The 22,558-nt window shown below is 48.1% G+C and overlaps 1 protein-coding gene across 1 annotated transcript in view; it reads right to left on the reverse strand.

Moving 5' to 3' along the window:
• MKLN1 (muskelin 1) overlaps positions 1-18,547 on the reverse strand; it is a 94,069-nt gene extending 75,522 nt beyond the window's left edge. The window contains exons 1-2 of the mRNA XM_027461121.3: positions 18,399-18,547; positions 5,231-5,300 (exon numbers count right to left, since the gene is read on the reverse strand). Of these exons, the coding sequence (XP_027316922.1) occupies positions 5,231-5,300; positions 18,399-18,490 (162 nt within the window). The 5' untranslated portion in view covers positions 18,491-18,547. The remainder of the gene's footprint in view (positions 1-5,230; positions 5,301-18,398) is intronic.
• Between the last annotated feature and the right edge of the window lie 4,011 nt (positions 18,548-22,558).

Here is a 22,558-nt window from a genome sequence, read left to right on the forward strand (position 1 = left end):
ACGCCTGGGTCACAGAGACAGACTTTCTCAGCCACCCTGCAGAAGCTTGGCACGCTCTTCATCCTGCGTTACTCAATTCTTACCCTAAATCAAGGGAGAGAACTCCAGGGCTGCAGTTAAATCCTCTACCTTGGCATGCAGGTCTGAAACAGAGCAGGGCACGGCAATTATTCCCCACAGCCAGCAATTAGTTCCCGAGCCTACGGACAGAGGGGGGGAAATTCTGCAGCCATCCCCGGGCTCCCACGCAGCCCAGTGCTGCTGAGTCACGCGGGCATTAGGCACAGAAGCTCAAGACAACCTCTTTGTGAATTTATCTCACTGACAGGGAAGCAAAAGAGAGGTTTGCTTCAAAGCCTGCGGCCTGACACCTGAAACAATCTGTGCGTTTTGTATTTTAATAGATCTGGGGGTGTACGCACCTGTATGCTTACACAACATATATAAAAATACAATCACATGTGCACGGTTTAATGTATGTATCTATACACACACGCCACTCTGGCTCCGGGCTGCACGTCTCACAGATGCCCAAAAATGCGAAGTGCTGCCTCGAGTGCTGCAAACAGCTGGCTGCAGGGATGTTTTGGACTCTTACCAGGATTTCAGACGCGACAGACTATTCTCTCCAGCTTTGAGAGATGCGACAGAAGAGCACGTAAGTTCAAATTATTTATTAAGCCCGGGGAGAACAAGTTATATATATATTTGTCTGAAACCTCACAGACTTAACCTCGTAACCTCCAAGTTATATAACACTTTCCAGTCCTGCTGCTCTAAGCAACGTCAGTGCATTTAACACCCGAGCATTCAGGAAGCAGTCCAGCAATCCAAATTGGAAGCTCAAGTGTTTGTTCATTAGAGGCACGGCGCACTGACATTAATTGGAGCAACTGCACAAAAAAAAACTCAGTCTAATTGTCGAGCCTCAAATTACCGCCCTTGCAAACAAGATGCTACAAAGCATCAGAAGAGCAAGACTTCTGCTCGGTGATTAAACACATTTGCAAGCGGAGATGCACAAAGAGCAGAGCACGGCGAGTCACGTACGGCCCTTCAGCACCTCGGCAGCCACTTACAGGCCCCCAGAAAAGCGAATCCAGCCCCGTGGCACCGGGAGCTGCAACCCCTTCCAAGCTTCCCCGAAGCTCTGGTCTGTGCTACCATTTGATGACAACCATATGCATCGCTTCTGCATCACACAACCGAGTGTAAATTTTATTAATGGATTTTAAATTAGTTCCTGATATGATCTACACAGCAGGATGGAAATCGAGAGGGGGAAACTGCTCTTCTCAGATACAAATCCGGCGCTGTTACAGCATGTGTAGGATGTTAGCAGCTCTCCCCGAACAATTGGTTTCAGTTTTCCATCTCCAAATCAAATAAGCTCGACCGGATTCCAAAGCGTACTGCGCAAGCTGCCTGGGCAATTAGACACGCATCACATTATAGTAACTTATTTCTCTTTAGCGTTTTCTGCTCATCAACCTTTGCAATGCAGCGCTGCAAACTTGTTTTGTGTGTGTGTTTTTTTTTTAAACTAGGGAGCAATGACATTTGTGAAAATAAAAGCAGAAAATAACCCAGCTCCTCGGCAGGGGCTGTCAGCAGCCACTAGGCAAACCTACCCAATGTTTTTACAATTAAGCTTCTGTCTTTTAAAACAAAAATTCCACCCTTTTGTTCCGCACGTTATTAATCAAGCCACTATGGGTAATTAGAGGTTCTCCTGCACGCAGCTTCCCAGTTAGACCACGGCTGCAGCCGTTGGGACGCGCACGGATGGCAGGGCCGTGCTCTTCGGCATTACCAGCCCTGCTGCTTCACACTTCCCATGTAAGAACTCCTTCAAAAATAGAACTACCAGCCCTCTTCTGCCCGAATAGGTTACTACATAACAGGTTTGTTATTGAATATGTAATTTCTGGGTCATTCTATTTCAAGGCTGAAGATAGATATCTAGTTTAATAAACAGAAAAACAGCTGTCATGCTTCCTTCCACTGGCACTCATTCATAACTCGTGGCTTTCATGACCTCAGGAATGATTTAACTCTACCATACCCACAAGCTAGGCAGACCCTTTACTAAATATAGCCACAGGGCAGTACTTCAAACATCCAGACTTCCACTTTCATTTTCTTTTCCCTTTTCAGAAAGTTTTAGCTTGGGCTTCACCACGCTTGCTGTAAAGCACAGATCTTCCCTGAGCCATGGGACAAACTCAGAGCTTTACAGACTCATGTTTAGCAAGAGGAATGCTCCCAAAGCAAGGTGCCTAGAGATGTTACGGCTTCAGTTAACAAGGAAAAGGGATCACTTAATATCAGGCAGTGCTTTTTACCTCTCAGGCAACACAGAACATCACCTGGGCAGGGAGTTAGCAAACCCTCACATTATGGTGAGGCACACGGAGGAGACAGACACCAGCGATTGGGGCTGCAGCATATTAAAATATCTCACAGCGTGTGCCAGCGAGCATGGATGGCATTAGTCCTCATGCTGAGTCCTCGCCTTAGCTTCAGCTAATAAAGTTTTGAGACAAGGCAAGCTTTATGGCGCTGAGTTTTTGTGCACTTCCCGTCCCAGACGATTACGGCCGCCCACGCGCTGTAGCAAGTGCGTCACTGTAAAAGCGACCGGTTCTGAAACGGAGCGGTGCCAACACAAAAGCCATAAAACACTTCACAGCTTCATTTCCCATAGGATGCTCCCTGTTTATCTTGGGGATTAAAAAATAACGTGCATGTGTACTTATTAGTGCTGGAATCTGAAATACTCATTTGCTAGCGTAAAGCGATTAATCTCACCCCAGCCTCTCTGCCCACCACGACTATAATTCAGTCAATTATTATTGCAGCTGACGCTTCCCAAGGCTGAGATTCTGCCTTCAGAGCTTCTGTGAAAACAAGGAAGCAGAAAGCTTGCATAAAAGTTTTACCTGCATTACAGTGCAGCAATCTTTCACTGCTCACAGATTAAAAACTTAAGATTTTGCTGTTCAGAGGTGCAAAACCTCAAGATGAGCAAAATCTTACCAAACGTGAAGTTCTTTGCTCACCTATGAGACAACGTAACCTGGAACTGGAACAGTTTCTCCACGTGCACAGGAACAGCAGAAACTGCATTCTTTGCACGAAGGCTTCTGCAAATTTCAATTCCCTGTTCCCTCCTCCCAGCTGTTTTTACAACAGGTAAGTTACACTGGCAAATTTGCTTTAAACGAGTGATTAAACACTCAGGTGAGAAGCATGAGAATTCACTAAAATACGTATTAGGAGGCACTGCAAATACATCTCAGCACTCAGGATTGGGCTTGCTGAATAAATGGACAACTAAGCAGTGTTTTATATTCTCACTGCTGGATACAGAGAGTCAAATAAGAGAAATCCACCAGGACCATCTTTTCCTCTTAGGCAGCTGGGTTTTTTGTTGTTTTTTGTCAATAAAGAACACAAAATACAACACGGACACTGCCTTATCTCAGTTGTCAATACCTAGATATCCCCTATACAACTAAATACATGTATTTCATTCATAACTCTTCAATCAAAAGCTTGGTTTGCATTACTTGCTTAGCATGCATGGCAGTGCCCAGCTCTGCAGGGCTGGCTTCAGTAGATCTGCAATAGCATCTTCATTCATGCCATGTTCGATGAACAAACTTGCTGGAAGATCTCTCCTGAACAAGTTTATGTAGTTTGTATTTAAGTGATTCTGATTATTCCTCACTTAATCTACATGCTTGAAACAACCTGGATCACTGCTTGGCAGCTTTTAAGCATAGGATGAGAGTATGTTAAAGCATCCAGCCACAAGAGATGTATTCCCGGTCCAGAATCAGTTTAAGAACAGAACAAAACATTTAGGATCCCTCAGAAAAACAAAAGGCAGACCTATGCGCACCTTGGGTCAGTCTAAAGCTACACCACATCCAACCTTGCCTTGAGAACACAAGAAAAAACCCTAAGAAACATGTGTTTTCTGCACAAAAACTAAAAGGATGGCTCAGTGAGATGCAACACATGCTCAAAACCCATTACCCTGCAATCAATAGTTCCTAGACAGATTAATCCATAGCTTGAAGCAGTTTTAAACTCCCTGGCTGTTTAACAAAATATTTATATTAAAAAAAAAATCAAATTAAAAGAGCAGTAGATGCACACAGGCATCAAGGGGATCAAAGCATGTGGAAAATTATCAGCCTTGACAAGCGGGTTTATGAAACATGCCAACAGTATAGACAAGATAGTTCTCTTCCCATATTAAAAAACCCTCACTTTCACAAACAGCAGTACAGAAAACAATCATGAAAATTTGGAAGGAAGCCTTTCAACTGGATGGGATGACCCCGCTGTGATCTGCAGCTTCCAGTGAAGAGTACAGATTTTTAGCACATCTTCAGAGCAAAAGCAAGATTTACCTAGAGGAAAATTCCCAGGGCTAAACTCATGAAAAATACTTGAATTAAATGTGCTTATGTTTTGTGCACAGCAACTCAGTGTGAGAGGTACCCCCAACACATTCTGCTGTGCATCAGTACTTCAAGAAAAGAACTTAAAACACCCAGCGTAACAGATACAGGAGAAGTTAAGCAAACAGGACCAGGGTGATAAGGCATAGATTTGGCATAACAAGAAGGGTAACACATTTATTGGGGGAAAAAAAATTAAGTGAAAGGGTAAGTATATTTTTCTGGATAATCTAACAATGTAATTATAATGAGAAGGCAAATTAGAAGCTAAAAATCAATGCAGATTCTGTTTTAATAATCACCGATTAACCATCAGCAGAGGTGACATTCACGTCTCTTTTTAACAGAAGCTACATTTCTAAGCGTGCTATTAGGGGAAACAAATACAAGCTCCTTAGATCTAGGACTCAAGGCCAGCAGCCTCCAACAGTCTCCAATAGCACGAACAAAGGGGGACCTGCACGCCTCATTAGCAGCTTAATCTAACCGTAAGGTTGGATTATTTCCAGCGTGACTGTGATTTTCAAGGATGAAACGCGAAGCTCTTCCCCTGCAAAAATCTTGCCTTGACAGATCGTGAAGAGATTGCTGGAAAAGTAAATACCTAACATACCAACACCGTGTATTGAAGTGAGAGAAGGTAACTTATAAAGGAATCCAGTACAAGTAGTAGCAGACTGCATTTAAAATAAAAAATCCATTGTACCTGAAGTTGCACAAGGTGGCTGTACAGGAGCAGAGATTCGGGTGCTTACCTGGGGAGGATAATTGCTTTCAGAAGACCATCTCGAGGACTGATCATTAGGCTTGTCCACCAAAATATTCCTAAAAAGGAGAAGCCAGAAGTAATTTAAGTAGCTGCCACACTGTATTTACATCGCCAGTAAGAGCTGTCAAACACGGAAATCAATAACACTCCCATGAAACTCCCCAAAATGCTGGGCAGAGACTACGCTGCTCCCAGACCCATTAAAACAAAGTCTCCACGCCATGTGGTTGGGAAATGGAATCTCACGTTGCGAAACAAAAATCCGAATTGTGAAATAAATGTGAAACAGATGAATTTACGTAGGCCCAAGCCTGCAGTGAAGTGGAAAAAACGGTCTCATTCACCTCGACGGGGTAGGAACTTTTCAATGAGGTTAAAACCAATGAGCAGCAAGGCGGTGAGCGAGCCAAAATCCGTCCCTTACTAGACAGGCGATACTGGAACAGGGAGAGCGAGCTGCTAACCTACTTAAAGTTTTGTTGGAGTGTGGAAGATGACCGTCTAACTCATGCCAAATTCAAACATGTATTTTTCATGAGCTACAAGCCTAGAGCAACGCACAGGAAAGCTGAAGTTTAACTCTTCACCTAGCAAAGTAAATCCCTTAATTGCCTGCGTACAGCTTGAAATAGCACGGCGTTGGGGTAATTAACCAACTCCAAATAGTGTTTGGGCCAAAACAAAACACATTCATCAGGATAATCCTTATGAAGGACCTCCCTTCCTCTTTCCTGTAACAGTACTATAAGGCTCTTCGAGTTCACCTCCAAAAGAAGTTAAAAACTGAAAACTAAAATAAAAACCTAAAAATATATAATTACTCCGTTCCCTGCTGGCAAGGTAACAACGCACCACCTGCTGGACAGGGCTTACAAAGCCCTACCAAGTCCAACTAACGAACTTGCCAGCTCGTAAAACTTATGTAAAAAGAAGGACGCAGTCATCAAAAGGCTTATGCCATCTCCATCTGCTGTGTAGGAGGAAAAGAACACGAGCATCTGGATTACTACAAAGGACCGGGGGAAAAGAAAATGCTCGTATGAAAGCCGGGAAGGGAAAGAGGTTAAGTCAGAGGTTGAGCGTTACCAGGCAGAAATTAGCTTGCTCTTTCCACATCGGGCAGCCCAAAATCACCACACCAGCAGCGGGATCCAGGCAGTCCCGCACCACGGGCTTACCACTGAGCGTCAACCCAGCAGCTGCCTTCTGCAGGACACGAGCCACGACTTTTTTTTACAGCACAGGAAGAAAACCCAAGCTCCCTTCTGCTTTAGCTAGCTGCCATCACAGCGGGGCACTTCCTACCAGCAATGCCAGCTGATTGAGTTGTGTATGCACAGAGCGTGCACGGGAGCAGCTACGGCCACGCGCTGCCCTCTTGCTCAAACCCCAGAACAGGGAAGGTCAGGCCGTTACACTGCCAGCTGGGAACATCCAGTTTGCAACACAAAGAGCTCGTCTCCTAAAGAAAACACAGCTCCTGTCTGTCTTAATTCCAGCAGGGACAAATTCTCCCAGGAGAGGAGAAGCTGGAAGCTGCTAAGGCGCGCTGGTTTCGACCAGAAGTTGCCAGCTGCAGCGCTAAGACACATCCAGAAACCAAAAAGCACTTGGAAGAAGAATCAAACCTGCGGCCATGCCATGCCACAGGCAAGGTGAAATAATACTTTGAAGTGTTTTAGTGCCTTTTAATAGCTAGAGAGATAGAAAAAGCTGTATTTGAAGGAGATGTGAATCTCATACTGCTACTTAATGGACATGAAGGCAGACAAAAACACGACGCTGTCCGGCTTTTTCCTCTTTGAAACTTCAGCTCAGCATGCAAATGCCAATTCACTCTATAGAATATGTTTTATTTATATTGCATCTGTTTAAACATCACGGGATAGGCCCTTCATACATTGAGCAACATTTGCAGGAGCTGGCACCGTCACGCGGTCAGATAACGCCCTGCTGGAAAGAGGCATTTTCTAACAGGGCCAGATCCCAAAGATCGTATTTTTAGAAGTGGATTTGTTTGCTTCTCCGGGTCAAAGATCAGTTTGCCACAATCAACGAGGAGCTCATTGAGGACAACCAGACAAGATAAAAAAAATCCTGCAGAGAGAAGAAAGCGTAGCTCTCATAAAACTAAGGCTAAAAAGAAATTGAAATCAGAAAAGCCAGCAGCATGGAGAGAGTTATAAATATGTTTAAAAATACATGGGTTGTTAGTTTATTAGAATTAAACAAACATCGAAGACAGAATTTGGTATGCACAAAGTTAATCTACCATCGTGGTTCGGGAAAATTTATGGGCTCGAATACTTGGAGGAATTCAGGCATTCCTGAGATGGCAAGAAACGAATGTCTCGTAGGGACAGATGCCTCTCGCCACATAAAGCCTTCACTCCAGACACCACAGAAATCCTACACGGCACCTACAGGCAAGCTTCCCAGATGTGACACCTCAATTAAAACCTCTGAGAAACTTCAGAAATGAGATCTCCACCAACTCCATGACCGTCCATGCAATTTTCAAGAGACGTTAAAAAAAAAGTATTTTTAAGCCCTTGAGCTACTCCACGCACCGATACCGTTGTGCCGGCTTTCTCCGTGGAAAAAAAGGGAACTCATTAAATGTGGTTTGAGATAATTCATAATCAGAAGCTGTAGATACAAGAGCTAGTCTAGCATAAATCCACAACGCTGCCAAGAGGGACTAGTCCACCCACTCGTGCTTGATCCTCCCCCTCCCTCCACCAGCAGCCGTCATAAAAAAAGACTGGCAGAAATAACTTCTTCAGTCACATCAGCTCTCCAGTTCTGCTGTTAGTGCCAGCATAAAATAGGGGAAAAAAAAAAAAGGATAGGATCCGCTGGCATAAATTCCCAATGCCACTCCCCCATAGAGGAGTGAGTTCCGGAGAAACTGGCTGGCCCGGCACGTCAGCTACTCCGTGGCTACTCCTACCCCAAACCAAAAGCTACGCAGAGGGAGAAGCTTTATTTGCACACCACCAGCGAGAACATGCGCGGAGGCATTAGGGTGTGCCTTAAGTCCCTGAGCCAGCTTCCTTCGAGGCTATTCGCGTCTCAGGTTTTACTGCAAGTGCTCCCGTCCCCAGTAAGAGAAGAGGATGGTTGTGGCCGTGCTGAAACACTCCTGGAAGAACCAAGGGGAAGTTTCTTTTTATTACCCGTGCACACACTGCTCTCACAGCTGCTGGAAGCAGATAAATTCTCCATTTACCAACTGCTGCGCCAACCACGGGCTGATCTCTGCCGGGATTATGGCGACGTCCCTGCAGTTGGCGCTTCCAGAGGAGTTTGCTGGGCAAAGCTCGGTGGTTTCTGATGTGACAATCACCAGGGGTGAGCTCGCCTTTGAGGAAAGGGGGGGTGAGAAGGGAGGTGACTTTGCAAAACATGCAGCAAATTAGCTTTTAGGCTGATATAATTTGCACCCAGCCTGAGCATTTTCATGAAGCTTCTATTAAGGACTTTTGAAAGAAGTCCTTAAGAACAAACAACTCCAAAATGCTACCTTTGCTTGGCACGGCCAGAGAGCAGCTGGGCAGAAAAGGGCACACACATCCTGAAGAGGATGTAGAAGGCAGATGTAGCCCTGCTGGAAAACCACGAGGCACCACGCCGGTACGTGGCAAAAAGGGGTGGGAGCGCTGAGCAAGGAACAGCTAACCGAAAACCAACTACGTACTCTCGTCAGTGTTGCCCGTGTCTTTTTTGTTATTTTTTCCTAGAACCATCCCAGGGCAGAGTAGCAAGAGTTCAGCAACTAAGAACAGGGACTAAAATTTCCACCCAGTCCACGGAGAACTGAGATGTGCAAGGCCAACCACATAGAACATGAGCCCTGCCAACACAACGCAACAACAGAGATGATCTTGCCCAGCCCAGACACCAGAACTGTCTTAACCAAGGGGAAGAACCCTCCCACATACACAAAAACCACCACCAGAAGCCCTAAACCCTATTCCATAGAGCTGGAAACAACTAGAGAAATTTTTCTCCCTACAGCTACCTGCAGCTCCCACAATCTTGTAATTAACACTGATTTCAAACTGCCCAGCCGTTTTAAGAGCAACGTGCACCTACAAGCTCCCCCCTAAAGCATTTCAAGAAGCTTTCTAGATTTCACTGCAAAGTTTCTTTCCTTTCTGTTGTGAAAGTTTCCCGCCTCACACAGTAGAAGGGCGTGAGGATGTGGAAACTTCTGCGTTGGAACGCAGTAAATCACGCACAATTGCTAGGTAGTACACGGATACAGTTTAAATAGTTAACAGAGGATTTCTTAGCCCCAGCACAAAGAGCTAAGGAAGGACCTCTTGCTTAGTAAGTCAAAGGAAGCTCGAGACAATAGTGCACGTAAGCACGCACCCTGAGATACTATGTTGTCGTGAGGTTTGCCAACTTAATGCTCAAATTTATTTCCATCTTCTCAGCAGCCGTTACACAAACGCGTGCAATTTATTACAAATGCACTTCTGTCAAAAAGAAAAGCAGCTAAGCAAGTACAGCGCATAAAAACTTGCATTTAGCACCCACCTTACAGAAACGCACTCATCAGATCACAACTGGCTGTGCTGGACAGCCAAACAGGCACCGCTGGTGCCCTGGTGTGATAGTCATGAAAATCAGTTTCTCAGTTATATCTTTCAAGGATCAGTTGGTTTAGTGTTTTTTTAAATTTCTGATACCTTTATCATTGCCATCCAAAGACAGGTGAAGGCCCTTGGTATAAATTAACCTCTCCTTAAGTGCAAAATGATGTGGGCACAGGCACCCCCAGCACTCCTCCTCGTGCCTTTTTCCTGCTGCAATGGTTCTTCCTCCAGGCACGCCAGGAGCTGAGCATTTTCACAACTGTATTGGCACAGCGAGTGCCCCAGTAATTAATTTCTGTTCCAGTTGTGCTCAAGAACCCTACAGCACAGCCTGAACTTCTGACTGCAGCAAGGCACCGAGCAACCCAACTTCTGAGCAGCGAGAGGCCCCGGCTCCAGGTTGGGAATGTCAGAATTGGTCTTTTCCTACCTCAGGGACTCTGTGATGAAGTACTGGTTTCATGAGGACTTTATTTGCAGCTGACCAGCCAGCAAATTGATGTAGTTAGCACACGAGATTACCTGGAACCATTTCTTCTCATACTCAGGTGCTCATTTTTACACATCTAAGGCTCAAGGACGTTTGAAATCCGGCTTCCTAAGTGATCTACACACTACGAATAAAAGCATCACAGCGTGCAGGCAGCTTCAGTGACGTTCCTGGAGGGTTCCAGAACAGAAATAAATCCCAGGCCTGATAAGAAGACTAAGAATAGCACAAACTCTATCCTTCAATATTCAGCAAAGATGAGGAGATTATGCTCTGCAGCTCGTTGTATTTGTAGTCGATAGAGGAAACACTGCAGTAAAAATTTGCTAGAGTTCAGGATATCAACAGCCACTGCCGCTTAATTACAAAGTTTAGTTTTAATTTAAAAAAAAACTTGCACCCTGCTAAGAAAACGCAGTTTAGCTGGTATTTGAACATGGAGATTGCTACTGATGGCATTTAACAGAGAAGTCCCTGACCTTGCACTTTCCAAATCTTGCTGAAATACCGGTAGCAGAGCCCACTAACGCTACACAAGGAAGTTGGAGGACAGCAGCATCAGGCACGCGTCCGGGTGAATCCCCTGTGCTGTCCCTGTGCTGTCTTCTGAAAGCAACACAGCCTTGTTGGGAGCAGTTCTGCTTAAACTAACACACGTATGGAAAAATCTGACCAAGGCCAAGAAGCAAGCTCAGGACTCCCATGATTTCACAGCACCGCAGCCATGTTTTTACGTGCCACTTTGCATTTTCACCCAGAGGAATCCACAGAAACCAGACTGATTGCACGTAAGGATATAAAGTCGCGACAGAAGCCGTAAACACTTCTCTAATACTCCTTAGTGCTGTAACTTCACACTCAGTAAAACGTTCACCCAAAACACTGAAGCCTGTAAAAGAAGTTAAAGGCTACGTTCACCAGAACAGACTGAAGCCCCTCACGTCCGAACTGAGGTCAACCACAGAACCTTTTTTTTTTTTTAATCTAACTTGGATAAAAAAATTCCTCCTGGTTCCTGGCAGAAACGCCTCCACTGGGTGAGCTTCCCTTTCAAAATTAAAATTTTGACATTTTAATTCAAACTCGGGGAGTTCAAAAAACAAAATCCAGGCCCAGGAAAACAACAAACCATAGAGTGATCTCAAGAACTGGCTGGTCAGGGAGCTGTGCTACAAGTCAGAACAGTTTGCCCGTGGCACTGCATTATGGAATAGCTCCTTATTCTGCAGCACGATACATGAATCCATGCTCCAGCACACGACAGCTCCCAAAGCAGCCTTCCTTTCACGTTTGGCAGTCTCAAAATCCTGTACCAGACGGCAGGTTTTTTTAGAAGCCAAACCGAAAGTCAGCAACAGCACTCCATCATGAGAGAGGAGGGCGGGCACTCAGTCAGCAATTCCTTACTCACGGGTCACATTTACCTAATCCAGCTTTTTTTCTTTCCACCTCGGGCTGCCTCCCAGGGCTTGACAGCAACACCAAACACAGGCTGGGGAGGAAAACCAGTTCAGAGAGCACACCCAAACCCAAAATGACCGGCACAGTTTTTACCCCCCACCAATTTCAGGCCATTTTCCAGGCACAGCAAGCCTTCTCAACCCACCTGGAACACAGGCTGCTGTCCTCAACTCACACACCTGGTTGTGTTCCTCGACTTAAATCGATCCAGGAAATAATTTCTCCAAGATTATGCGTGCTGAGTGTCAAGTAATAGCTAAAACAGCGACTAAGTAAGGTGACAAACCACTCGATGTCTTCACTGCTCCTTCCTTTTCCTCCCAGCAGCTGTATTATTGAATTCAGACCAAGCTACGCTTAAAATCCATAGCTCCTACAAAATTCTACAGGCTGCAGTCAAAATATATACATTTATCATTAGAGGTTTATATTAACATGCAATTAAAATAAATCAAGCACTGGCTTGCTTTTTAAGCTGACAAAATTTGACCTCCAGCTAAGTACTGAATACACCACTTAGCCTCAACAGAAAAATCTTGATCACATCATAAAAATCAATCGTGGTGATAAAGTTAACAGCGCATTTCAACAGCGATTTGCTAAAAAGATGAATGTGCAGAATACGAAGCTATATTCCTTGCCACAAAAAAAAAGAATCAGACTGTACATGCTGTCTCAGCAGTAACAACAGTCACCACGAGGAAAACGCGCTCTGCTCCAACTAGTTTTAGTCCTTAAGCAAGTAATTAGTAATCACCATCTAGCCAGCTTTCATTAAGCTTGAAGGATATAAGCCATACACAGAACGAATGATCCATAATCCGGCAATGTTAACACCTCCTATGAAAATCTTACAACCTTAATGTTCCCCAAAAACGCCAGGGTTGGACATTAGAGATCCTGCCAGCTTCGTCACACCGTGGGACCACGGTAATTAGCAGTTTACCTTCAGCCTTCTGCTAGCGAATAAAACTGCCCAGCCTCCTAAATAATGGCTGTGTTTCAACAAAAATTTCTTCACCTGACACAGCATTTGTGCCTTCACCTGGGAAGAAACTTCCACGAAGAGCTATCAGACTCCTGACGCCAACGTAAGGCATGAACTTGATCATTTTGTGCTATTTTTCACTTTCACCCTTCTGATCTTTTTTTTTCTCATCACATTTTCACTGAGCTGTCAGACAGAAAATCACCCAATATTTGTGCACTCAACCTGGAGTTAACTATTTCCTGCAGAAATATTTTGTTTCTGAAGTGCTCTATTTCAGCTCATAGAGAATTCTAGGCTACAGACGTGATTCAAGCAAGGAGGAAAACGCCTGGTAGGAAAGAAAATTTGTAGAAACATCCAAAAAAAGCTACACAAGTGAGAAAACTTTTCAAATAGATGCTGAAGAGAAGCAGATCTGGGGATGTTTCTAGACACGGGGCCACTCAGCTCTCTTCATCAGTCAGTGTTTGCATCCCCAGCCCGTTTAGCAACTGGTAGGAGTATCGATTAACTGCAAATACTGCATGAGCACGTAACTCCAGACAGAAATGCTGACAAATTAAGTTGAAAAAACGACACGCAGGCTTAAAGTTGTGGTTGTACAGCTAATGTGGAAGTCCTCGGGGCTATGTAACCAGGGGTACTTCAGAAACGAGCTACAGCATTAAGGCATCCAGCAAACAGACGAGGAGCAGTTTGCCCTGCCAGGAAAGCTGGACCCAGCACTCGGCAAGCAGAAAACAGAACGGAAAAGCCAAATTTTGTGTTAGACATTTCCCACCTCAGCTCAAGGGCGAGATCCTTCAAGGCTTGGATCTGTAACAAGATCTGTACAAAATTTATGAAGCCACGAGATACAGACCTGACTCACCGCTGTCACCTGCTTGGAGTGAGGACTTGCAATCCCTTTCCACTAGCCTCAAACTCGCATTTTGTCCTGCCACAGCTAGCTGGAATTCAGGGTATTTTCAGGGTTTTTTTGTTTGTTTTAAAATCCTATGGACCTTGCCCAAAAAGCAGCTTGTTAGATACATTCTCAGTACCTGCTGGCTAATGCTCTGGAATATCCTTGATTTGGAAACACAAGGGAGTACATCCTTGGTTCAGGGTAAACCAGCAGTGGATAGTTGGTTTGTCTGAGCAGGAACTTTCTGCCATCACTTAGTGAAAAAGAAAAAAAAATGCATTCTCACTTTGGAAGGCTCCCAGTCACTCCTAATTTGACGAGCAAAGTATCTTTTGCTTACTTTATTTTCCCCTTATTTCTCCAGTAAGCCTTTTAGGAAAGAAACAAGAGTTATCCAGGCTTCAGCACTTGATATAGCACCTCATGAAGTGTCACACTGGAAAAGCCTGGAATTGCTGGAATAGCTGAAGTCCACAGGTAAATAAATAACAAGGGGTTGCAACAAAAAAGTGACTTTTAGGAGAGGGCCAGTGATGGGATTGAATCATCAGCTTACAATCTTAGGAGTACAAGAAATAACTTAGAGAAGTGTCAATAAAAAAAAAGTCTGAAAATATGAAAATAAATAAATAAATAGATGTTTTGACCTTCTTCTACAGAAGTATCACACAGGAAGACCCAAATGACTGGAGATCTGAGCAACAGCAATGGGATGAAAGCTCCTAGCAAAGCTGCATGACCGGAATAATGCAGTTTTTTTTAAAAAAAAAAAAAAACCCTCTTGTTAGTCCGTGTGAAAGTGCCAGAAGGACCTGGGCGCATTTGCCAGCTGCAAGATGCCATGAGTCAGGAATCTGATGCAACCACTGGAAAGCTGTGGTCCTAGGACAGAGCACTGAGGCACTTTCCAGCAGAGAAGGGCACATGATTGCCATTGCAGGGAGCACGGCACCGTTCCTTGTAGCCACCAGCAGCGAGTTTGAACTGGAGCAAGTACAAAAAGCATCTTTTTCTATTTCAAGTACAAAATCTTTTCTATTGGAAAGATCGGGATACAAAGTGCTTCTCCCCAAAAACAAAGAGAGAGCTTTTGGTCCTCTCCCTTACCAAAAAAAGGAAGATTGAACGGGGGTTATATTACCTTCTATAAATTGTTTATTCCCTCCCTGTCCAAAAAAAGAAGCGCCTGAGCTCATCGCTTTCTGCGGACAGCCGGAGGAGGGAGAGGGGAATAAAGTCCAGGTCTGCCTCTCTCGGGGCACGTGGAGCTACACCAGAATTTTGTGTGGCTTGCACCAAGTGACCACACTGCTGGTGGCTGGGAAATCCTCAGGGTGGTCCCTCATGGGACATCAGGGAGCTGTCTCCCACATGGCTCCTTTATTTTGGGGAGAAACCATGAAGAAGCAAGGCAGGATCCGATGAGGAAGCGTCAGCGACTGGCTGGGCTGAACGGTTTCCAAGCAGGACAGGCTGAAGCCTCTCGCTACGGAGTGCTCCCTGGAAACACCACGTTTCAAGAGCAAATTTGCTCTTGGACCAGTTTTCTTCCCAAAGGAACAACTTGCCCCAAAACTCAGGCTAAATTATACATCAGACCAACTCATTCAGATCAGCACGGATAGTTTTAAGTGCTTTCTCCAAGCCGGTGTAGCTGCTGGTAGCTACAAGGCAGCAGAGGACAACTCCAGCCACCTGTGAACCCTTAGGGCTGTTCTTCTGCAGACTGGAGAAGGACAATCCTCACCTGACGTGTGGAAAGGGCTGTGCAGATGAACGTGGCACTGCTAACGTGGCCAGAAATTGGTTGGGCACTTACCAGTCCCCTTGTACCAACCAAGCACAAGAGAAAAATTAACGCTCACTGAGAGAAAATGCTCGGCTGCTTACAGAAAACCAGTGGTTATCAACAGATTGCTGATCCTAAATGAGACAGGTGTCTGAAAAACAGGGTGGGTTTTTTGTTTGTTGGCTTTTTAGTGAGGAATTGCAGTTATTGGGTGACTTTGGGTGTTCTGAAAAGTTTCAGTGTCACCCCAGCATCCCATACGCAGAAGACAGACACTGGATATTCAGTTCCTTCTACGGACAGCAGCGATGAAAGTTTTCTATCTCAGCTTTGGGTTTTACATTTAAAAGCACCAAACTGTTTAAGACTTGTGTTTAAATCACGCTTGGCTGACATAGGGAATGCACTCCACTCCCAACACCACGGCAGCAAGCTCCCAATGCAGGCCACACACTGAACAGAGTCGTGTGTTCCTACATATGGGACCACCAGAGAGCCTTTAGGGTTAGAGTAGAAACCCTAAATTCTTAGTGAAAACCCCATAACTCCTTAATAGGCCTTCCCCTTCAAGCCACGTTCAAGCTCTCTCCCAGAGAGAGCTGGAAAACAGCCCCAGCATCGCCAGGACTGCACGGCAGGTGCCACGAGGGCATTAAATCCTCGCAAGAAGGTGGCAAAAGGGGCTAAGGGGAGCCTCAGAGAGGAGCATCGAGGAGAAACAGAGTTATCTTTGCGTGTTGCATCAGGGAGATCGATACTGGACTGTCACCCTTCCTTCAGCAGCCAACAATTTATAACTACAAGCAGGATCGCAGAGCTGGAAAAAAAAAATGCTTTAACAGCTTTTTAACCAAAAAAAAAAAAAAGGCCAGGAGGATTACTTCATTATCGCCAAAAAGAATTAATTAGAAAGGAGCTCGGTTTGTTTTCATATCTAAAGAAGCAAAGGTACGGGAAGATAAAACCACCGCGGGTTGAGGCAGCAAAACTTTTGTTAAAGTTTCACCTCCTTTTGGCAAAGGGAGATAATCCGTGAAATTAACAATTAACAGCTAAATTACTTGTGGAGCTGCTTGGGGAGCCCGGGTGGCAGAGCGACCTCAGCCCCAGGTTACCGAACTCGGTGAGCCGAGGCTCTGCGGCCCGCAGCGAGCACGGTGCCCAAACGAAGCATTCCCAAAAATCCCCCAAGACCTAAAGGGCTGTGGGAAGGGGCAGCAAAACCCAAACGGCCAGACCGCGTTGTTTTCATCCCAAATTTTGCTTTGGGTAAGCATGGAAAGTTAACAGGCCCTGCCAGGAGGCTGAGGATCCTGTTGAGGGCGGGCACACGGTCGCGGCGCAGCACTGAGCCATCGATCCGAAGCACAACCCCGGGATGCCCCGAAATCCCCCAAAATTGCAGCAAGCAGGGTGCCAGGTAGCCCCTTTCCCCCGAAACCCCTCATAAATCACAGCTCCCCCCCAAATTTCTCTCCACACAGCCCCAAGCCCACCACCGACCCCAAACACAGCCCTCCCTGAGCTGACCATCACCCCACAGACCCCCAAATCCTACTAAACACCCTCCCTGTTCACACAATCTCCCCAAAACCCTCCTACGTCCCCCCACGCAACCCCCCAAAACCTTTTCACCGCCCCCCCACTCTTTCATAGCCCCCAAAACGCCTCCCCACACACAGCCCCAAAAACTTTTCTACCACCCCTCACCCTCACACATATTTCTGCGTCCCTACTGAGCCATACACAGCACCCCAAAACCTTTCCAGCTCCTCTCCCTCTCACACACAACCCCCCAAATCCTTCTGGACACCCTCTTCCCCACACACAGCCCCCCAAAACCTTTCCACCCCCCTTTCACCCACACACAGCCCCCAAAACCCTGTTGAACACCCCCCCCACACAAAGTCCCCCCAAAACTTTCCCATACCCCTTTTGCTCACACATAGCCCCCAAAACCCTATTGAACACCCCCTTTCCCACACAAAGCCCCCCAAAACTCTACAGAACAGCCCCTCCACACACAGCCCCCCAAAAACCTTCCCACCCCCATTTCTCCCATACACAGCCCCCCAAAACCCTATTGAACACCCCTCTTTCCCAGATACAGCCCCCCTAAACTCCTCCCCACACACAGCCTTCCAAAAACCTTCCCGCCCCCCTCCCCTCACACAAAGCCCCCCAAAACCTTTTTACCCCCCTCCCTCTCACCCACAGCCCCAAAACCCTACAAAACACCTCCTCCCTCCCCCACACCCCCCCAAACCCCACAAAACACCTCCATCCCCCCCAAAACCCCTCAAACCCCCAAAAAACACCCCCATCCCTCTCCCACATCCCCCAAAACCCCTTTTTACCCCCCTCCCTCCCAGCCCCAAATCCCCACAGAACACCCCCATTCCCCCTCACACAGCCCCCAAAAACCCCTTTTTATCCCCCTTTCTCTCACCCACAGCCCCAAAACCCTACAAAACACCCCCTCCTTCACACACAGCCCCCCAAACCCCACAGAATGCCCCTATTTCCCTCACCCACAACGCCAAACCCCCACAAAACACCCCCATCCCCCCCAAAACCCTCCCAAACTCCACAAACCACCCCTATTTCCCTCACAACCCCCCCAAACCCCACAGACCACCCATATTTCCCTCACAAACCCCCCAAACCCCACAGACCACCCATATTTCCCTCACAAACCCCCTCAAACTCCTTCCACCCCCCCTCCCTTCACCCCCATCCCCCCCTCACCCCCTTTCTCCCCTCAGCGCCCCTTTTCCCCCCTCAGCGCCCCCCCCCCCCGCCAGGCCGCAGCCCCCCGGGGCAGGCCGTACCCTATTCCCCGGATCCCTCCGGATCCCCCCGACCCTTCCCCGTCCCCCCACAGCTCCCGGGCTCCCTCCCGGGCTCACTCGGGCAGGTATGAGGAGGAGAAGCTGCTCCAGCGGTGCAGGCCGTAGCCCAGCACCCGGCTCTCCGGGCCCGCCGGCCCCACCGCCGCCATCTTGGAGTCGGCGCCCGCGGCCCGGCAAAGAGCGCGGAGGGGGGGGGGAGGGGGCGGGGCTAAGGGGGAAGGGGCGGGGCTTGGTCTTAAAGGGGCCGCGGCTCGGATTGAGGTGGGGGGGATATGGGGTTTGGGGAATGGGGTTGGGGTTGGGGTTGGGGTTGGGGTTGGGGTTGGGGTTGGGGTTGGGGTTGGGGTTGGGGTTGGGGTTGGGGTTGGGGTTGGGGTTGGGGTTGGGGTTGGGGTTGGGGTTGGGGTTGGGGTTGGGGTTGGGGTTGGGGTTGGGGTTGGGGATAAGGAATGGAGTTAGGGGAGGTTTGGGGTTGGTAAGGGGATATGGGGTTTATGGGGTTGTGGGGGGAATGGCCCGTGGGGTTGTAGGGGGATATGGGGCTCAAGGGGTGTATGGGGCCCAAGGGGTGTATGGGGCTGTAAGGGAATAGGGCTCAAGGGGGTATATGGGGCTCAAGGGGGTATATAGGGCTGTGGGGGAGTGGCCCATAGGGCCCAAGGGGTAAATGGGAGTGCAGGGGGATATGGGGCCCAAGGGTGATATGGGGCTATAAGGGAATATCCTATAGGGCTCAAAGGGATATATGGGGCCCAAGGGGAATGTCCTATAGGGCTGTAGGGGGATATGGGTCCCAAGGGGTATATGAGGCTGTAGGTGAATGTCCTATAGGGCCCAAGGGGTATATGGGGCTCAAGGGGTATATGGGGCTGCAGGGGAATGTCCTATGGGGCTGTAGGGGGATATGGGGCCTAAGGGGTGTATGGGGCTATAAGGGAACATCCTATGGGGCCCAAGGGGGTATATAGGGCTGCGGGAGAATGGCCCATGGGGCCCAAGGGGTATATGGGGTCCAAGGGGAATGTCCTATGGGGCCATACAGGGATATGGGGCCCAAGGGGTATATGAGGCTGTAGGGGAATGTCCCATGAAGCTACAGGGGGATATGGGGCTATAAGGGAATATCCTATAGGGCCCAAGGTGTATATGGGGCTGTGGGGGAATGGCCCATGAAGCTGTAGGGGGATATGGGGCCCAAGGGGAATGTCCTATAGGGCTGTAGGGGAATGTCCCATGAAGCTGTAGGGGGATATGGGGCCCAAGGGGCACATGGAGCTATAAGGGAATGCCCCCTGGGACTGTAGGGTGATATGGGGCCCAAGAGGTATATGGGGCTGTAGGAAAATGCCCCATGGAGCTGTAGGGGGATATGGGATTCAAGGGGTATATGGGGCTATAGGGAAATAGGGGGCCCAAGGGGGATACATTCCATGGGACTGACGGGAGATTATGGGGCTGTAGGGCTATGCCCCATGGGGCTGTGGTGACCGACGGGGCCCAAGGGGCCTGTGGGGCTTTTGGGGGTTCCCCATGGGGCTCTAGGAGGCTATGGGGCTCTAGGGGGCTATGGGGCTGTAGGGGGATGCCCAGTGGGGTATGGGGCCCAGGATGTGGGGAAGAGGGCCTGTCAAAATCACTCCTGCGGTGATCCCCGTCCCTCTTTTCCCTGGCTCCGTGTGGTTTGCTGGGTGTTGATCCGTGTCTGCTTCGTGGGAAGGCCCAGGAGAAGCTTGTTTTGACAATCCTGCCAGTTTTAACAGGCTGTTTTGTTGCCTTTTATTTATTATTATTTTTTCCCCCAGAAAGGAATTGGAGTAATTAAAGCCCCCATAAATAACAGGAAACACATAAACAAAAGTAAATAGCGAGGAAAACTGAAAAGGCACCGGGTGGTGCCCAGATTCAACGTGTGACCAACAGCCCCAGAATTAGTCAGATTTAAATTTTTTGGGGGGTGATTTTTTTTTTCTCCTTCAGGCCGTACAACAGCTCGTCTGCGTGCTTGGCGGGGAGGTAGCCTGGAGGTCCAGACGGTGGGAAGGAACCCAAGTGGTTTCCCAAGTCTTGCACATTGTCATATTTATTAACTTTAATTATTTTATTTTTTTTTTCCTCTCAGTGCTGCTGAGGAGCTCACCATCAGTGCCAGGACCTCTGGGTGTCTGCGTTGTGCTGTCCCTGGTTTAGAGGGAAGCTCCCATATTTTCCTCGGCCCCATATTTTCCCCAGCCCCATATTTAGAGGGAAGCCCCATATTTTCCAGTGCTTTTGCCCACTGCGTGGCCGCACACCAGGAGGCTGGACCTGAAATCCCAAACACCTACATAATCCCAAACACCTACATGTACATAATTCAGCACATAAATCGGGTATTCCTTGACAGGTTTCGCTGTTGTTACCCCTTTTTTCTTGTAAGAGGGGAACGTTTTCACCCAGAGCCCCCATTAAATCACAGGGGAGGCTTTGGGACATCCTGGGGCAGCTCTGGGATGCTCAAGAAACCAGAGGAGATATTTCAAGACCGGAGGGGGGGTAAGAAAATAAACCACCAGCAACTAACCAGCTGTCGGTTGGAAGTGACAGATTGGGGAGATGTTATCAGGCAGGACAGCAAGATGCCTGGCTAGATTAAATTAACGCAAGGATTTTTATTTTTTTCCCCCTCCTTTATTTTAGGAAAGCGAGTGAGAACGCGGCAACAAAACCCGGCTGCGGGTGAAAAATTCGACTGGCAGCCTCGGAGGCTGAACATCAGCCGAGTATTTACAAACCGAGGGGAAACGGTGAGGGCTTCATCTCCAGACCCCTTCCCAGGAGCAGGGGGCACCGTCGTTTTGGTGCATCAAAGCCCCACGGTGCCGAAAGAGCACAACAAAAACCTGCACGCGATGCACCACCTTCCTCCGCTGCTGCACTAATGAGGATTTTAGAAGTTCGTAGCCTTCCTGTGGCATTTAAGATTTCACTTATTAAAATTCTTCTAGCCCGTGGGTCTTTTTATATATATTTTTTTTTCCCTGCCATTTACTGCAGGAGCATTTGAGAAAACAGTTCAGCAAGGACCTTGCTAATAATATTCTCCCAACCCCAGGGGAAAGGATGCTACCCCGGCGTTTGGGAGCCTGGCTAACAAGCAGCCCCAGAGGAGCGATGCCATATGAGACCTGTAACCTCCGAACGTGAAATTTTGGAGATGGCAAACGAGCGGTGAGTGCCAGCCCTGCGGCAGGGAGGAGGCAGAGGCAGAGCCAGCAGCTCCCCGCTCGCCGCTGCACGGAGCAAAACGCCCCGGGACTTTCTCCGCCCGGCGTCCTGTTACCTCCTGGATCAGGATGCGGACTCCAAGCCAGCTTATTTTTAGCACATTTTGGGCTTAAAGCGCAGCAAAAGCTGGTGAAATACGCAGTACTGACAGCCCTGGAAAAAAAAATAAATATCTTTATTCGGCTGCAGCATGGGAAGGCTGCGAGGAAGAAAAGAGGTTGCAAGCTGCAGAGCTGCAAGGCGACTCTCCCAGCTTCTCGGGCTCAGCCTGCCTGGCTCTACGCAGTTTTAGGCGGTGGCAGGAGAGGTTTTTTTCCACGCTCAGAGAGGGCCTGGCACAGCCGGGAGGAGCCCGGTGTGCTGCGGGTTTGGACAGCTCGCGAGGCTCCAGCTGAGCTCGCTGCATCTGCCCCAGCTCAGCGGCGGGGCCGTAAAAATGGGAGAGACTCGGAAAACATGAGTGCCTGACCCCGCTCTGCGAGGCTTTTGCTGCGTTTATACAACACGGGATTCACAGTGACGGCAGGGATGCTGTCCTGTGCCACCTCCGGCAGCCTCTCAGACCAGCTGCTTTGGGGAAAAATAATGCAGAAAGGGCACTTAGGAAGCAAAAAACGTGCAGGGCCGGTGCTGTCCCCATCGCTTGGCATCTGGCTGAAATCCTCCAGCAGGGTTTGGTGTCTGCAGGACCTGATGGATGGGGCCGTGGAGCAGAACCGAGCAGCACGTGGAGGAGCATGCCTGGAGGTCCTTGGATGGGTGCCTGGGACAGTAGCTGGGATCACCCGGAGAGGTCAGGGTGACCCCAAAAGCTGTCCCCTGCCTCCCTCCGCCAGGAGGATGCGCGCAAGGCGTTAACCTGCTTGTCGTCAGCCAGGGATTTGAGGATTGCTTGTGTCTGCCTCCAGACAAATACCTCGAGTGTGTGTGTGTGTGTGTGTGTGTGTGCGCTC

Source organism: Anas platyrhynchos, chromosome 1, assembly GCF_047663525.1.
Source record: "Anas platyrhynchos isolate ZD024472 breed Pekin duck chromosome 1, IASCAAS_PekinDuck_T2T, whole genome shotgun sequence".
NCBI lineage: Eukaryota > Metazoa > Chordata > Aves > Anseriformes > Anatidae > Anas > Anas platyrhynchos.